General features: G+C 38.0%; 1 protein-coding gene across 4 annotated transcripts in view; it reads right to left on the reverse strand.

Moving 5' to 3' along the window:
- Window positions 1–18,968, reverse strand: part of fermt2 (FERM domain containing kindlin 2) — a 110,345-nt gene that overhangs the window by 38,772 nt on the left and 52,605 nt on the right. For 2 of the 4 annotated variants that reach the window (XM_067456226.1, XM_067456228.1), the window contains exons 4-5: window positions 13,723–13,851; window positions 681–713 (exon numbers count right to left, since the gene is read on the reverse strand). In XM_067456226.1, the coding sequence (XP_067312327.1) occupies window positions 681–713; window positions 13,723–13,851 (162 nt within the window). The remainder of the gene's footprint in view (window positions 1–680; window positions 714–13,722; window positions 13,852–18,968) is intronic. The other 2 variants (XM_067456229.1, XM_067456230.1) reach the window with 1 other exon arrangement.

Consider the following 18,968-nt stretch of genomic DNA (forward strand, 5'->3'; position numbering starts at 1 on the left):
CGAATGTGAAGAGGGGGATTGCCATGTTAATCTTGGACTAAATCGGGCACCGTAGGAGTTAAAACGAAATTGGAATTGAGAGGAACAGAAAATGGATGGTCATATACCTTTTCACCGCTAGATGGAGGAAAATATCACACAGTGTAGCTTTAAAATAAGACAAATAATCTGCCAATGAGGTAAGTAAAATAATCTTAATTCAAACAGGAAAAAAAAGATTATTTTGCTTACTTCATTGACCGATTATTTTGCTTACGTTAAGCAAAAACTCTTAGTTTTGAGTTCATTTCTCCCAAGACAAGACAATAATTTTTACATGTCTAGTACATTTTTCTTAATGTAAGAATTTTTAGATATTTTGACTAGAAACAAGACAAAAATACTAAGTACAAAATCCTTTTTTTTGCAGTGTGAGCTGACCTTTCATTCCTTTATCTCTATTTTATATAGATTTTTAGGACAAAGTTAGACCAAGTCAAACTGTGAAGCGATAAGCAAATGTAAGGGAATGCACTGTCTGGGCAAAGCTCATCTCATGACCCTCATCAGCTGAGGTGTCCCTGAAGCAGACAGTCATGTGACCAGAGCCAGATTTCGGCTGTGGTCATGTGACTGCTCCAGCTGTGTTGAGAGGAGGTGAAGGAAGCGAAGCAGGGCGTCAGAAAAACAGGGAACCTTACCTTTCACCGGTCCAATGTACAGTATCTCAGAGGCTTGAGGAATGAGAGGAAATGTAGAAAAGAAAAAACAAAGAGAGAAAGAAGGGGAAATGAAAGGATATATTAAAGAGATTAACAGTTTGGAGGAAAAGGAAAGAGTTAACATGCAACATGAGATCAGACATTAGACGTAACAACAGTTTCACAAAGAAAAGAACTAAAACCTCAAAAAGAGAGAAAGTCTCTTATGCTCACCAACGCTGCATTGATTTGAATACAGTAAAAGCTGTAACATTGTGAAATGTTACTTCATTTTAAAATAATGGTTTTCTATGTGAACATACGTTAAACTGTAATGCATCCCTGTGGCCAAAGCTGAATTTCCAGCATCATTACTCCAGTCTTCAGTAGGCAGGTTTCCATCCAAGGATTACATTTTTTTGTTTGGCGCATTAAAATGTTTACTGATATAGCGGATGGAAATGCGACAAATGTCGACAATCTTTGAGAGCTGTCCTGTGCACAAACCCATGGGCTTCGTCACATAAAGGCCATGTCCACACTAATACGTGTTTGTTTGAAAACGCATCTTTTTCTCTAAGTTTTAGCCTTGCGTCCACACTGAGACGGCAACGAAAACGTAGCTTTTTGAAAACGCTCTCCAAAATGGATCATGTGATGCATATTGAACCAATAGATATGTATCTTTATATCGCTATTGTGCCAGTTTTGTGCTATTCACTTTCACACAGTTACTAAAATACGTTACTTTACACACTTCATTTCACAGTCCTGCAAGAATGGACTAGCTTCACTGATGAATTAAAAAGGTTAGTTCATTAACACAGTTTAAAATACTTTATAAAGGATTGGTAAAAAAAAAAAAGAAGATTATTAATGAGAACAGTGATGGAAGTGGTAATGGTGATAATGATAATGGTGATAATAATAACAATGCATGTTCTTCCAAATACACATTGAGAATATCTTATATTTGATCTATTAAATTAATGTCAATTAGTGCTGCTTGTGTGGTGTTAAAAGTAGGCATAATAAGCTTTAGCTTCAGTCTATACCTTTGGTCAATAAGAGTGTAAACATTTTATTTTTTAGTTTTAGTTTTTATAGTTATGTATGTGTGCATGCATAAACCCAATTGTATGCATGTGCCTATATGACTTATGCTATTCTGTGTAAAATCATTGCAACTGGAATTTTGCTTGTTGACCAAAAAAACAAAAGAAATAATAAAAAGAATGACCGAAAATGTATTCGCATTTGCTGGCCTGTGGCAAAACGTGAGGGCAGTTGCGCTTTAGATCAAACATAATAATGGCTGACCGAGTGCGACCTGGACGCTTCAGTGAATGCGGAGATATTTTGCTAAATAAAATGATCCTGCCAGAAGAATTGTGTGATAACTTTATGACGTCTGTATCATCTCAGTGAGCGTTTATGAGGTTTAACGCATGCGTAGTGAGTTGAATTTGGCGTTTCAGTGTGGATGAGAAACTTTAGGAAAACGTGAGTGTGGACGGAGAGCGTTTTGAAACGAAAACACCGTCATCAAATCTATCCGGATTAATGTAGACGTAGCCAAAGGCAGTTCATGCAGTCCTGTCAGGCAAGCTGTCCCACTTCCTGTGATCTTCTGATTAATATTTCATAATTTATCAATATTACTCGTGACAATAGTAAGCAGTAAACTGGTGAATTTCAACTGTCTCACTACTCTCTGCCTTTTACAAATATTTGGGACACGAAAGATACAATATAATTTGCGATATATGCAAAATTATGTATAGAAACAGCTCAAAAGGCAGATATATTTAGCGATACAACCAAAGACTGAAAAAGAAATATGGACGTAGTGTCCGTGTTGTCACCCATAGGATTCTGGAAAGCAGTTTTGAAGTGGGCCGTTGCCATTTTGGCAGCCCATGACTGCCGGATAACTGAAAATGGGCAAAGAGGCGGGACGTGAGTGGAGCTGAGGTGTCCTGGGTGCCGAAACCACACCCACCTAGCTCCACCATAGTGGCAATCCACCTGTCACTCAAGAGGCCACGCCCCGAACTATGCAGAACCTTAAGGCTTAATTTAATTTAAACGGATGAGTTATAAAATAATTCACCCCATCACAGCTTTAATGAAGGGCAAAATTAGCCGTATAGACCAAAACCACTTTGCAGTTTAAGTCGACTAGATGCAACAAAGCTAGTGCAATAATTTGTTTTTTGGGGGGATGACGTCATTACGCACACCATTTTAATGGTAAACTGAAAACTGGATGGAAACAGGCTGGAGACAGGAAATTTCCCAATCTTTGTTTTTTTTTTCTTTGTCTAACAAAAAAGTGCAAAAAGTGGATGGAAACTTGTCCAGTGTCACATGATCCTTCAGAAGTCATTCTAAAATGCTGATTTGCGGTTACGGTTTTTGCTGCTTAATATTATTGGGATAAAATTATTCCAAACCGACTGGTATATGGAACACAAATTTTCACTCTATTTGTGTAAAAGTGACCAACAGTAGCAGTGGAGAAAGATCAGATACAGAACACAAATGAGCCTCTACTTTCAGAGCCGATTGTGTCGACTGAAGACTCGTAGAGGAAAGCAAAGGAACAAAAAAACACTTGTGGGTGGAGCTCGTGTCCTGCTCACGCCGCTATCAAAGCAATTCGTATCACAGCGACTCTCAATCAAACGGCGGGTCTTCGGCTCATTTCCCGTTATGGCCCAGAATGGCAAAAAAATGCTTTTCTTACTTAGTATTTTTGTCTTGTTTCTAGCCCAAACATCTAAAAATTCTTAAAATAAGAAGTTCTTACTAGACAAGCAGAAGTAATTGTCTTGTTTTGGGGGGAAAATAACGAGAGTTTTTGCTTAAAATGAGCTAAATAATCTGCCAATGGGGTAAGAAAAATAATCTTGTTTTCTGTTAGAATTAAGATTATTTTCTTACCCCATTGGCAGATTATTTTGAAAGGCAATAATTTGTACTTGTCTAGTAAATGTTTCTTTGACTAGAAACAAGACAAAAATACTAAGTAAGAAATAAATGTTTTGCAGTGTGGCAGCTCCCGTTCTGTTTTCTCCATCCTAAAAGAGCCTTTGTGCAGTAAAACCCAGGTCTTTATAGCCCCTAAACATCCGGCCTTCTGCACTAATTGAATGACGGTCATTGTAAGGTTACATGGTAGCATTGAAGAAACAAGAGGAGAACAGAGCCTAGACAGTGCTTTTCTTACTTCGTATTTTTGTCTCGTTTCTAGTCAAAATATCTAAAATATTCTTACATAAAGAAACATTTACTAGACAAGTTAAAAATGTTTTGTCTTGTCTTGTTTTGGGGAAAATTACTCAAAATTAAGAGAGTTTTTGATTAAAATCAGCTAAATAATCTGCCAGTGGGGTAAGAAACATAATCTTGTTTTCTGTTTGAATTAAGATTATTTTTCTTACCCCACTGGCAGATTATTTTTCTTATTTTAAGCAAAAACTCTCTTAATTTTGAGTTATTTTTTCCCAAATGAAGACAATTACTTTTGCTTGTCTAGTAAATACTTCTTGATTTAAGAATCTTTAGATGTTTGGACTAGAAAGTAAGTAAGTAAGAAAAGCATTTTTTGCAGTGCATGGGGGCCCTGGGACAATAAACCCTATTCATGTAGACCTGAGGAGACGCAGTCTGTCCTCTGTGCATCTTAAATGGGGTTTAGCGCATCATGTGTGCGGGGGACTCGGCGATGTAGCTGACTGCTCTCTTTCAAAATGGCAGAGTGACCAAATATGTGCGGAATCTAAACCATTCACGCTCCGAAGTTAGAGCGAGAGCAGCAGCCCTGCAAATGATATGCCGCTCTCAGCCCACACGGTTCTCATTTCAGCACTGTTTCAACATAACAACCCTTTTGTTTTCCTGCTCTTCAACCACACATTATGGAGCTCCGTGGGTTCCAAACCATTAAACACGTCTACAAACAAGCAGCGCGATGTGGCACGACAATCAGAGTTGCTTAAGTCAACCATCACTTTGTTTTGGGCATATCTTGGGTTTGCGATTCGAACCCCAAATCCCAAGAACTTCAGCAAGTAACCCCACCTGCACCCCTTGTGCTACGGATATAAACAAAGTTGAGTGGCTTGTTGATGAGAGAAGTGATATTACTATAATGCCAACGTCAAACTATCTAAAAATCATTTAAAGGGGGGGTGAAATGCTGTTTCATGCATACTGATCTTTTTACACTGTTAAAGACTTGGAATCCCATACTAAACATAGACAAAGTTTCAAAAGTTAAGGTGGACGTTTGATGGGAGTATTTCTTTGTCAAAAATACTACTTCCGGTTAGTCATAAGTTTCGGCAAGTTTTTTGAGATCATGCGTCCCCTTTGACGTTAACGGGGGCGGAATTTCCTTGTATGGGCCTTACGGACAATTCTACCGGAAGAGCGTGAGAGCGAGCGAGGGAGAGAGCGAAAGCAACAGGCTACGCCCATCAAAGCGCTGGCTTGTAGGATGCTAAACAGGTGATATAACCAGTAGCTACTGACTTACCCACTGATAGGCCGGCGGTCGATCTGTATTAGCACTTTCCTCACGCGACGGGCGAATCACTTTCCTCACAGAGCGACTCACTTTCCTCACGCGGCAGGCGAATCACTTTCCTCACTGAGCGAATCACTTTCCTCACAGAGCGACTCACTTTCCTCACGCGGCGGGCGAATCACTTTCCTCACAGAGCGAATCACTTTCCTCACAGAGCGACTCACTTTCCTCACAGAGCGAATCACTTTCCTCATGCGGCGGGCGAATCACTTTCCTCACTGAGCGAATCACTTTCTTCACAGAGCGAATCACTTTCCTCACGCGGCGGGCGAATCACTTTCCTCACTGAGCGAATCACTTTCCTCACAGAGCGACTCACTTTCCTCACAGAGCGACTCACTTTCCTCACTGAGCGAATCACTTTCTTCACAGAGCGAATCACTTTCCTCACGCGGCGGGCGAATCACTTTCCTCACTGAGCGAATCACTTTCCTCACAGAGCGACTCACTTTCCTCACAGAGCGACTCACTTTCCTCACAGAGCGACTCACTTTCCTCACAGAGCGACTCACTTTCCTCACTGCAGCGCGCTGCTGCACACGTCATTATTTAGCTCCGCTCACACGACACGCCCCCACCCGCTCTGCTTTTTTCGGAAAGACTCGGAACAGCGCATCTTTCTTATATAATTATAAAAAAAATAAAGACTTTTCGGAGATATGCAGGATGCAATGCTACTCTATAGGTACTCAAGATTGACATGACACTGACTGAAACTGAGTGTTTCACCCCCCCCTTAAAGTTGAGCTGCTTATGATTGTCGTTTTCAACGCTTTTTTAGGGAACCCATAAGTTAACACTGGACATCTCCAGGGCCCTATGATTTCCACAATGCAGAAAATGAGGATGGAAATCATTGTGGAAATCATATTTCTATTTGTTCCAGAAATTCTGTGTTTAAATTAAAGTTTGTTTTAATTTGAATGGATTTATAATGTAATACAGTTTTTTATTTATTTTTATAAAAAACATTTTAAATTAATTTATACAAAATTTCATTGTTGTAAGAATTTAAATAAGCTATTAAAGTGTCAGTTTTATGAATTCAATTGATTAGACATGCTTTTTACTTATAAAAAATTAAATGAACTATTAAAACACAATCTAGAAAAGTAAAGGAAAACACAGATGTTTGGAAAAATTAAACCGAAATTGACAAAAAAAGAAAATAAATTTCCTAGGTTCCTAAAAATGTATTTTTGTTCAACTTTTAATACATTGTTGTTAAACGGTTTCATGATTTTAATTAATAAGACATGCTTTTTGATTACAAAGATTCAATTAACCATTAAAACGGAACCCAAAAATGGAAATTGGGACAAAAAAAGAAATGTTGTATGCTTGTTTGACACACACACCTCAATCGTTGTCTCGTTGCCCTATCAGGCAATGACTTTACAGGCAGTGTTTGCATAAGAACCACCTCATAAAACTGATTTTGGACAGACTTCCATTCACACTGAGCGTGTTTTTAATTCCACTGCGCTACTACCAATACGTTTCAATGTAAACGGGCTGGACTGACGTCTAAGGGCGTTTTCACACCTGAAAGTCCGCAGCAAGGTCTGAACCAAAGTTCGCAGTTATGCAAGCGCACTAAAGAACTTTACATGAGGCACTGGCGTCCTGTCGTCATCATCTATGTGGGCTGCATCTTAACATTGATTGGTTTGTTAGCGGACGTGCGTCTGGCGTCAGTGTGTTGTCAATTCACCGTAACTTTGACAAGAATGACTGCATATTGTTGTCAATACTGTTAATATTATGGGATTACTCTCAGCAGCACCAACTATACTCGAGGCAAATTCACCAAATGAACGTCCTCGTTGTGCAAACATTTTATCGGCGCCGACAGAAAACGAGGAGAAGGCTACTTTTTTAGCCAAACAATGTATTTTGTTTTATAGTTATGTTTAAATATTATAATGTTATTTTTAAATGTTCATCTAGGCTATATTGATTATGAAACGTGAACAGATGTGCAATATATCTCAAAGACAAGAAGTGAGAAATAATTTTGACCACTTTGCTTTGTTTTGTAGAAAGCTTTGTATAAATTGTATCATGCGTTGCACATGAACTGGAGCGGTCTCATAAATAAACCGAAACTCAGCACATACAGTATATATATATATATATATAAATAGTCAAGCAAAGCACTGTTCACTCGAGCTGACTACACAAGCGGTTCTGTTTAAAACGCTGCGCGCTCCATCCTGCATGTGCTGTGAGTTTAACCGATGTATTTTCACTAATCCTACCACCAGAACTTCCTGTAAATGGTCTGAAAGTCCGAACTATACAGAAAACGCTTTCACACAAGAAACAAACCGAACCTTTGTTCAGTTTGGTCCGGACCGAGACTACCTCTTTTCGTTGGACCAAATTTCGTCTGTTTGGTCCGGACCGTGGTCCGAGGGAGGTTTCACACCTGTAATTTTGGTTCGTACCAAACTGAAAAGTCCGAAAATCCAGACCAAACAAGGTAGGTGTGAAAGCACCCTTAGTGTCATGAAAGCCCCTCTGTTTAAACCTGGTCGTTCACACCTCAGAGCTGAAAAGGTCTCTAGAAATGGTGACCAAAAGTTAAGATGATCTGAATCAAGCGTGTTAAAAAAGGTGTGACATACAAATAGGGTTTGGTACTTTTAAGGGCACCGGCTAAATGACGTTGATTACGCCAATTCACATTAAATCAATCAGTGCCAAGTTTCGGTACCTGAGAACACTTCTGTTGATAAAGACTAGTGTCTGTGAATATTAAACCGCAAAAAGACTATTTAAATACGAATCCTGCACGACCTGCGCGTGCATATCTGTGTGAATGAATGGCACAGACAGACACAGTTTAATTTAACACACACACACACCGTGTTACAGTCGCATGTTTCCATCTCTGCCGTCTCATATGAGCACATGAACGCACAAACTTCATCTACAGAGCCGCTCTGAGAGTCACTTCATCAGCATTTTGCCGTTTCATTTGAGAAAAACTACTAGGGATGCACTGAATGTTCGGAAAACAAAATTATTTAGCTGAAAATAGCAACAAAAAAAAGCACTTTCTTTGTTCGAATAGGTAAAAAGACTGAATACATTTTGCCAAACATGACGTTTTTAATGACGCGATCAAAAAGCAAACAGCGTAGAGTGAGCCACTCGCGCTTTATGCAGCAAACATGTCGGCAGTGTAGAAGCATTTTAACGTGTCTGAGAAAGAGGCAAAAACGGGAATAATCAAAAACGTTCTCTCTTTGAGCCGCAAACAAAAGAGATGCCTTTACTTGCAGCACTAAAGCGTATTTTAAACAAAGGCTGAAACAGACCACAGAGTGAACACTACTAGAAGTGCGCTGTCAGAACATGATTTAGTGCAGCAGACTCCGAACCCCTGTACTGCATCACGACTACTTGAGCCACGATATAAAGATCATTACTTGGATGTAGACATGTCTGTCCCCGACTAAGGATTTACACATTCGAATCAGAATTGTCCAATCTTTCTATAGTCGACTGATTATCGAATCATGTGTGTGAACGGGTTGGGAGGGGCATGACACTATAGTCATCAGAAGGGTAAAACTATTTTTATTTTCCTTAACACACTGCACAGATCAACAACTTTCAGTAAAGCGACCAAAAACTGCAATGGCTTTCTATGTAGGTTTAAATAAAATGTAATGTGGTGGATAAACAATCGTAAACCGTTTTCTCATAACATTTTAAAGCCACGATCGAAATACAGAACATCACACAAATATATAAAAGAACATTTTGATGAATAAACCTAAAACAATGTCTAAAGAGTAAAAGAACACTGAGTGCGTTTACATGCACGTTCTTAAGCCGATTGTGCCTAAAGGGGGTCGCACACCAGACACCAAGCTCAACGCCGCGCCACGTCTTTAAAATATTGAGCACCCCCATATTGCCAAAGTAGTATGAGCGTTTCATAGCACCGGCGAAGATTCGACCGTGGTCGAATCCGGCTACGCATATCAATGCATCGAATCTTCGACTATTCGGGGTCACCCCTACTTGGATGTGGAGAAAAAGCTGCGCACACGAGAAATAATTCAGGCCGAGTTAGATTTGGGAAAGCCGCTTGGTGATGGAGAAGCCAGGGAATGCACAGCGCAGCAGATGGAAACCCGTACGCAAGAATAGTACAAGCTCTGTGTCTAGGACAGTTATTCATTTGTTGTGGCTTCATCCTCTTCTCAATGCACTTTTTTGTTGCAAGCATACGGAGTTACATTCTTCCAACAGGAAAGGCCTAATATAGGCTATTCAAGAAGGGGGCTTCAAAGATGGACAAATAATTAATTTGATTTTACTATTTATTTTAAGTTATATTTAGTTATATTATCCTATTTTATTATGTCTACTGGAATGTAAAAAAAAAAAAAAGAGTTCTTTTTGTAGTTTTGTATTAGATTTTTTGTTCTCTGAAAAGCAAGAGAAAATAGTAAAATGTCCATTGTTACCATTTAATTTATGCAATGGGGAAATAAATTTGAAAAATGAATGGAAAGAATGCAGAAAAACTATGCTTGGTATTTGGCCAAGTGTTTTCTTATATTCGGCTTTGGCCAAGACTTTTCCTTTCAGTGCATCCCTAAAAACTACTCAAAGGACTTAACGTCAACCCGTCAAAATAAAAGTTCGGTTTAACTTGACAAATATATTGCTGTTGTACAATAGAATTTAGATACGTCTCAATGTAATAATAATACTAACAATAATGTAATAATAATACATTATCAAAACTTTATTTTCCATTCAGCACTTTGTTTGACAAAAAGTTTGTTCAATTAGAATAAAAGATACATTTCATTAATGTTTCATGTCTTCATTTGATTACCAGAAAATACACAACACAGAATTTGTGGGAAATCTTTTTATAGAAATTAAACAAAAATAATAATATTAAAATGGTTGGTTTTATGAATTGAATTAATTAACTAGTCAAGTCAGCTGTATTTATAAAGCGCTTTTACAATGACGATTGTTTTAAAATCAGTGTTAAAGTCGGCATGAAACAGAAGTTGAGATTGACTTTTTCTCCTTATTGTGACGTATATCCGAGTGGAATGGGCTATTAAATTACAAAAAAATTTGGGCGGGGCTTGATTTCGTCCTTCGGGAACTGATTGGCTCGTTGGAAGTTGGGTGTTGCTAACAAAATGGAGGCAGATTTGAATGCCCTCAGCGACATGCGTCTGATTGGCGACAGTCAATGTTTTTGATTTAAGATTATAAGGGTAAATCTTTTTTTAAATTAATGAAGTGCACAGATAAATTATTTATAGTAAACACTACAATATTACATATAAAAATATGAATTGTAAAATTTGATTTCATGCAGTCTTTAAACAGGACAATATTACAACAGAATTTGATTCGGCTGTACAGTCGCTCTGGAGAAAACGGTGATGTTATCGGCTCATTTCAATTTATCATATAGCGACAATGTTGGCAGATCAGTGATAAAGTAGATAGTAGCCTACTATTTAGTGTTAAATATAGTAAGCAAACATCCCAGACAATGGCAAACAGAGACCAGAGGCCTATTGCACAAAACTAGGATATGGGATTAAGCCGGGATATCTTGGTGATCTTGGCTCAATTTATCCGCTAATATACAGTTATTTTTCTTTTTTAGTTATCGTTGTTGGTGTGAGTGTGCCTTCAGGGTACCTTTACACGACAGCGGTGTATTAAATTTTGCATACAGATGACAAGATCACCAAGATATCCCGGCTTAAACTCTTATCCTAGTTTTGTGCAATAGGCCCCAGGGCAGCTCTGGCAACACTTCTAGAAATGACTTATGCCTGGTTAAGACTATAATATATTTTTGTCTGTTACGATAGTCACTGTGTCAGATTAGGCGATTTTTACTCCTAAAATCTTGTCGTGTCCTGGACTAGAAACATGTCAGACTACACGTTGCTACTAGGGATGGGCATTTTCCCAAAATATTGTATTCGAATATTTGGGCTCATAAAAATCGAATATTCGAATATTCGTTTATTTAAATTAGGTATTTTGAGAAAATGAGAGATGTTTCTTTCTTTTTTCTCTAAACATGTCGTCACCATTTCTGAACAAGCTTATGATTAGGCAATGTACACAACACGCTTACGTTATATCTTAAGGTTTTTAAAACATTAAACAGTGTGTAAAAAAATGCCTAAAGAACAAAAGCATTATAAGCTCAAGGAGCACGAGCGCAGAGCGCGTCAGTTAGCGTGACGTATACACACACACACACACAAACGTCAATAGGCTATAGCCTACCGACCTGTGTGTGTGTGTGTGTGTTTGATATGGCTGATGTGTTTACTTTGTATTGTTTCACATTTTCATGTAGGGATAAACTATAATATTATTGGATTATGATATTATTCTCGGGTGAGAAAATGCGCCACTGACAGGCGTTGCGGAGACAAAGATATCGGTTAAGTGAAGTCTGAGTGAAGAACTTTGTATTTTCTGTTCATAAACCCTCAAAGAACTTTAAAGGAAGCATTTGTCTCGAGATCATTTTGCTATCATAAGTTATCTCACTCGCACTCGGGGTACAGATGAGCTTACCTGCACTCCTGAGCAGTGATCGCTCATTCCACTGGTGTTTGGATTTCATGTGATTCTCGTTTGTGGTGGTGATATCATTATAACTCAGTTTCAGTAATTGATTTCATCAAAAGTAACTCCATTTTGTGCATTTTCATCATAGTGCAAACAGCATTTTCAATTTTCATCGAAGTAACGTTAATTCCAAACATTGCGAGGCAGACGACGACATTGTGATCAAATGCACTTAAATTATTAACCTGCTCCACAACGCCACCCAGTGGATTGAGATATAACTGCGAGATTTAGAGGGATTTCTCATGGATGCACTGTCTAGCCAGTTGCTTGTGACTTTTTATTTTATGTCATCCTACTTTTATTATTTTATTTTACCTTAACTTATTTGTGTTGAAATAAATATTTTTGTAAATGTTTTAACTTCATCACAACTTAATGTTACCCTTTCATTGTTATTTATGTTTAATTTTCAATGGTTCCAGTCGGGAGTTCCTACCAATTGTTGTAGGTGGGGCCTTAATTAGTGGCGCACCTTAGGATGCGTTATCGCTTCCCCTTTATGCGTTCGCGCTCAGTCTGACTGAATGCAGCGGGGGAAGTGCGGAGTGAAACAGTAGGCCTTCCAGTGTGTGTGTGTTTTCTAATTTTGCTCCAACCTACTTTTTTTTAAAGGAAATAAATGTACATCCTTCATCTCATCCATGTTTGGCTGTCCTTCTGTCCTGAGGGTACCACTTGATATCTGCTACAACTGCATTTACTGCCAGCCAATTAACAAAATAAAATTCGAATAGTATTTTTAGTTTTCGAATGTTAATTACAGATCGAATATTCGACTATTCGAATATTCGTGCACACCCCTAGTTGCTACTCGACCAATCATCGCTTGTTGTAACGACGTGCGTGATGTCATCGACTTTCAGAAACAAGAGCGTAAACAAATGATGTCTGAAGCAGCGTGTTTTGGCTGTTTTATGTTTAGAAAAGCGCAAAAATACAAAGAAAACCTAACAAAGGACATGTTCCTGACTTGCTGGAAGAGGACATTACGGGCTGTCAATCCTCCAAAGAGAACTTGAGGTAAAATATTGTTCTTTTTATATTAAATATTTAGTTATTAGCCAGTAGTAATAGCTTGCCACCACAACGTATTGTAAAACATATTTTAAGCTTACATTCCAGTAACGTTACCCACCGGGTTCCTGAAGTTCCTGAAGGGCAAGTATTGACACAACTCTACGAACCTTTCCTCCATTTTATAATTCCACCTAAAGTTAGCGGCTCCGTCATCTCTCATGTGTTTCGCCGTGTTTGAAAGCTGTGTACGAAAACTGTCTGTGCTCCGGTTGGTCAGCGTCACACGAGACAGAACCCGTCGTGAAGGACCGCAAAAAAATTAAACATGCTAGTCTTTCTGTCATGACGTTGTGAACAATCGCAGACGCGGATTCGGTTGTCGTATACTATGACACACTATACGAGATGAAACGATTGATTCTTGCGTCCCGACGTCCATTATCGTTTACGAATCCCTACGACACCTTTCGTCAAACAGATTGTGCCAAATTCGGGCTAATATCATGTAGTCTGAACCAGGCATTACAGTTTATGCACAGTTAATGCGGTAAACTTCCCTAAAGTACCGAAAAAAGGTCCCGTTGGGTACCGGTAAAATTGTGAACCCTACATAGAAAATGTACAATGGACTAGCGCTAAAAACCAATGACTTATGATGTTCCATGATGTGGTGCATGCAGGAAACTCGCTGTGTTTTGGAACAAAACAACTCTTTCTTAAAGTAAGCCTGCATTAACATTCACGGCGGCCGTGATGGTCACGTGAGCAGCGTACCTGATCCAGGAGTAAGCAGCGGCCCTTCCAGCTCCAACGCCTCCTCCTCCGCCTCCTCCAGCTTTTTCTTCTTCTTCTTGGGGTCGCGGGGTTTGCGCAGTAAGGACAGCTCCTCAGGATGCCGGATGTCTGCAGAAGAGGCACTCATTGTAATTAAAAGTGTACTCATCACAAAACCTCACCCAAGACACAAAGAAGCCTCAGACTCTGAGGGCCATTTCAACTGGCTCAAGAGGCTTAGGAACACACTGAATAATAATAACGGTTCAATAAGTCTAAAGGAAACACTTTTAAAACAAGCCTGCTGAATTATAATTCTGCAATAAGAATAATAATTCTGCTGAGTTATAGCATGTCTGAGTGAATAAAATAGTGATTAGTGAGCCAATAAAATCAACCTCCAGTATATACATGATGCTGCACTGCAAAACATGCTTTTCTGACTTTGTATTTTTGTCTTGTTTCTAGTCTAAATATCTAAAAATTCTTACATTAAGAAACATATACTAGACAAGTAAAAGTAATGGTCTTGTTTTTGGAAAAATAACTCAAAATGAAGAGAGTTTTTGCTTAAAATAAGATAAATAATCTGCCAATGGGGTAAAACAAATAATCTTGTTTTCTGTTTGAATTAAGATTATTTTTCTTACCCCATTGGCAGATTATTTATCTTATTTTAAGCAAAAACTCTCTTCATTTTGAGTTATTTTTCCAAAAACAAGACCATTACTTTTACTTGTCTAGTATATGTTTCTTAATGTAAGAATTTTTAGATATTTAGACTAGAAACAAGACAAAATACTGAGTAAGAAAAGCATGTTTTGCAGTGTAATGCTTCATCTTTCGTAGCGTATGTGTGCATATCGGCACATGCAGCAATTAAACGGTTCATTAACTCACACAACTTCACAAGATGATCTCAAATTGTGCCCAAGGAGAACAAAAAGCAGTCTGTCCAACAGGCAGGGCCCAATGAAATCCACATTTCACAAATTGCATTTTGTCTTTTCTTTTAAAAAATTTCTGGATTTATTTTTATTTTATTTTTCCTCTTTTAAATGGTCAAAAGACTTCAGTCATGAAAATAAATGTCTAATTAATTGATCATTAAAAACTTAAAAACTCTCAAAACTTCAATGATTCAAAAAATCATTAAACGTACAATTTAACAATAATGGTTTATTTTTCCAAATTCCGTGTATCCTTCTGTAAGCCTTCTTTTATTTATTTATTTATTTTTAGATTCTGTTTTTTTGTGTGTTTAATTAAATGTGAATAAATTAAAAAGCATGTATAAACAATTCATAAAATGTAATAATTTGTTTTTACAATAATAAGGCCTTATTAAATGCTGAATTTTAACAGAATTTTTTTTTTTTTTTTTACATTAACATTAATCTTTTTTTTAATTATTTTGATTTAATATTCAAATACAATGCTGCACAATATATTAAAACATGGAAGAAAAATTGTGTGATACACTTAAAAAAAAGTATTGTTGTCATTATTCGAGACACAGAACATGAAGACTTCATATTTAAATATTCACAGACGCTATAGTGTGATGTGATTAAGTCTGCAGCCCTACTTTTTGTTTGTTAATCCAAAATGTGATGCCGAGTTTTGTGACGTCAAAAATACGACTCTGATAAGTATAAGTATACAGTTTAGCATACAGAATAAAGCATATTTTATCCATTGCCAGTGCTTGGTGTTGATAGTTTTGGCATTAACTGGCTTTTTATTGAAATTCTTGCCCTTTAATCCTGCACAACTGAAAGCATTATGGCGGGACGACTCGCACTGCCTGTATTTTCCACAGTCCTGGAGGAAGCGAGTGTGACGGAGTGAGTGTGTGTTGGGGAGGGGCTTCACGGCTTGGCAGGAATGGCTTGTTTAGTTGTGTTACTAAAGCAAAAGCATTCCAGAGGTTTTAAGAACTACCAGATGGCAGTTCTCTCTCTCTCTCTCTCCGCATCTGCCCTTTTACAGCCATATGTGAGCGAACTGCAGCAGGTCAGAAGAGCTGGGAGCGAGCGAGCGCCTCCTCTGAAATTCCAATCAACAAACAGAAGAAACCTTCAGCAAACGCTCCCAAATCAAACAGCCGTAACTCACATGAAGCTCGCAGGGAACGCTCTGACCGAGAAACTACACATTTCTCATTTCATTTCATCTTTGACAGGCGGTTCTTGTGTTAGAAATAGGGCTTTGCAATATATCAAAATTATCGAAATATCGCAAATGTACATATCGCAACGGCACGCAATATCTGAAGTATTTTAATAGGCTACTTCAACATTGTGAAAAGTGTAAGTTTTAGGGCTCAAGACTATTACTTATATGACTAGCTTGATGTTAAAAAGAGTTATTTAATGCAATAATTTGCGAAAAACAACAACAGTCTCACCAGGGGCGTTTTTAGGATTTTCATTTTAGGGGGGCTTAGCCCCCATTGAGGGGAAAATGCCCCCTATGGGAAAGGGGGCATTTTGCCTATGGAAAAACAATTCACGCTTTAGTTTGGGGTCCAAATTGTGCTATTAACTAGCTTACAAACATGCATACCCATAGGATATTGGCTGTTAATTATTACGTATAAAACTAATATTAATACCTTATTGCATGGCCATTTTGTAGCATACATGCATTAATCATACCCAATAATGTTGGCAGGTTTATATTCACAGAGATCCCAAATTTTAGCGGGGTTCAGGGGCATGGTCCCCCAAGAAAATTTGAATTCTATGATCTACATATGTGCATTTTAAGATGTTCTGAAGGCCAAACAATTAGATAACAATAGCTTGAAAACCATTTCACTGGGCAGTAGATTATTTGTCTTTCTCTGTTTTTATCTTGCCCTGACTCTTCCTCTCACAACGCTGAGCTTTGACTGATATAGGCTAGACTAGTTTTTCCATTTTCGTCAGCGAAGAAAGTAAAAATATGGTTTAGGCCTACATATTAACATACATATGTTTTATGAACAATTTTCTTAGACGTGTTAATGTACTGTTTATTAAAGTTTAAGTTTATTAAATTAATTCACTATATAAACTGATTCATTAGCTACTAATATGCCCAATACTGAAAAAAACTGAGATTTTTTTTAATTTACTGAGGGTTACAAATGGAATTATATTAATTTACAATAGATACACATTCATTATCAATAAGCCTAATCTGTTGAAAATGGCTTTAATATTTCTTGTTCGTTAATTAGGCCTAGGCTAGCCTAGCCTACATTATGAATCACATAGCATATTTTCATCTCAGAATAACGAAATTAGACAAATGATTATTCATTTGCCTGAATATTTTTGTCTATTGTTTAACATTTCTAACTTAAAGCAGCAGCTGTCAAACATAAATGTTTATTTCAACTGCTTACATTTCTCCCGTTTTCGTTGTCGAGTTGCGCTCCTAAAATTCGCGCTCATGGCCTCAGCAGTTTCTGTTTGAACATAAAGCCCGCCTACTCTGATTTGATTGGTTTTCTGAAATATTTTGACATTGAGGAGCGGTAACAGACCAATGAGGCTCAGATTTACACACACACACACACACACACACACACACACACACACTTCTGCTTCTGACGTGCGCTCTGCTCGGCGCTGCTGCGGCAGCGAATTGAAGAACTCAACACACAGACAGACTAAAAGACGGGACGAAGCCTAAGCCTGCCACCAGTTTCATATATTTTAAAGGTTAATCACATATTTTTTAGGGGGGCTGAGGCATAAGTTTAGGGGGGCTGAAGCCCCCCTAAAAAGGGCCTAGCGACGCCTACGAGTCTCACGCTGTCTGTCTGACACACACACACACACACACACACACACACACACACACACACACACACACACACCAAAACGTTAATGATTTGTGACATAAATGTTACAACTAAACCACTGCTGGTCACTTTCAGAAGCTTTCTTTTCCCAGAAAGAATGTGAAAAACAAAAGGTTTCATTCTCAGTTTTTAAATAATTGTTTTAATATAATTTAAATAGATTTTACACACTAAATTGCAATAATCTTATCGCAAATCGCATTATTTAACAAGATATTGCATATCGCATTTTTCTTCAATATCGCACAGCCCTAGTTAGAAACGCAGTCCGCTTGCTCCAGGAGGTAAATAACAAACACACAGCAATTCATTTTAATGTATCACATGAGAAAGCTACAGTAATGTGAGGAGAACACACCCACAAAACGACTGATATCACCAGAGAGAGAGAGGGAGAGAGAGAGAGAGAGAGAGAGAGAGAGAGAGAGAGAGAGAGAGAGAGAGAGAGAGAGAGAGAGAGAGAGAGAGAGAGAGATATGAAGCCAATGTTGAACAATGATAGGGCCTCTGAATGACCACACAGACTAATTCAAGAGCTCCACGTCACATCACAGGTATTCACAACCCTTTCACAAAGCCTACACCAAAAAGTAGACACGAATCTGAAATAGCATTTACAAATGATTGCAACAGTGAAAAACATTTTTCTATGAATCTGCATTTACACCGGGCTACTTTCATTTATTTTGACATTGTATTTTGTCCATCCATTTTGTTGTTTAATCAACTATACAGCTGTATCGCAGTTTGTTGGATAATCCACAGCTTGGTAATAAAAAAAATAACATTTGAATTAATTGCGGTTAGGTCGCGGGTGGATGACAGATAAATCATTAATATGTCGATCTTAATAAAGACAACTCATTTCACTGTAAAACGAAAAATGAACGTGCGTTGATCTTTTTAATTTCATTTTCAACAACATGTATATATCTTCAGGGAAAGCCAATAAAGGAAAACAAATCAAGAGTGGGGCATGTGATCTGTAACGGGCTGCGCTGTTTGCTGGGGTCGAATGCATTTGATTTCTTGTGTGTGTGTTCGGGAAGTTGCAGTGACGGAAACAGTGACATTCTGCTTATAAGTCTGTGATTAACGACTCTATTTAATTTTAAAGGCACAATATGTACGAACCACTAGAACAGTGTGATATATGTTGTTGACTTGTGTACTTACATTATCCCAAATGATTCCAAGAATGTTTAAATCCAGAGAAATAAGAACTAGAACAGGGATATATCGTCGCTGTCCGATGAAAACCACGTATGTCCATTTTGCCGATTTTGAGATTTTTCGACGGATTGAATGTCCAGGTTAATTTCCGTATACAGTACGCTTCACATATCTACATGACCAATGAAAAGTTGTGAAATCATGTCATCTGATTTTC

Source organism: Pseudorasbora parva, chromosome 10 (genome assembly GCF_024679245.1).
Source record: "Pseudorasbora parva isolate DD20220531a chromosome 10, ASM2467924v1, whole genome shotgun sequence".
NCBI lineage: Eukaryota > Metazoa > Chordata > Actinopteri > Cypriniformes > Gobionidae > Pseudorasbora > Pseudorasbora parva.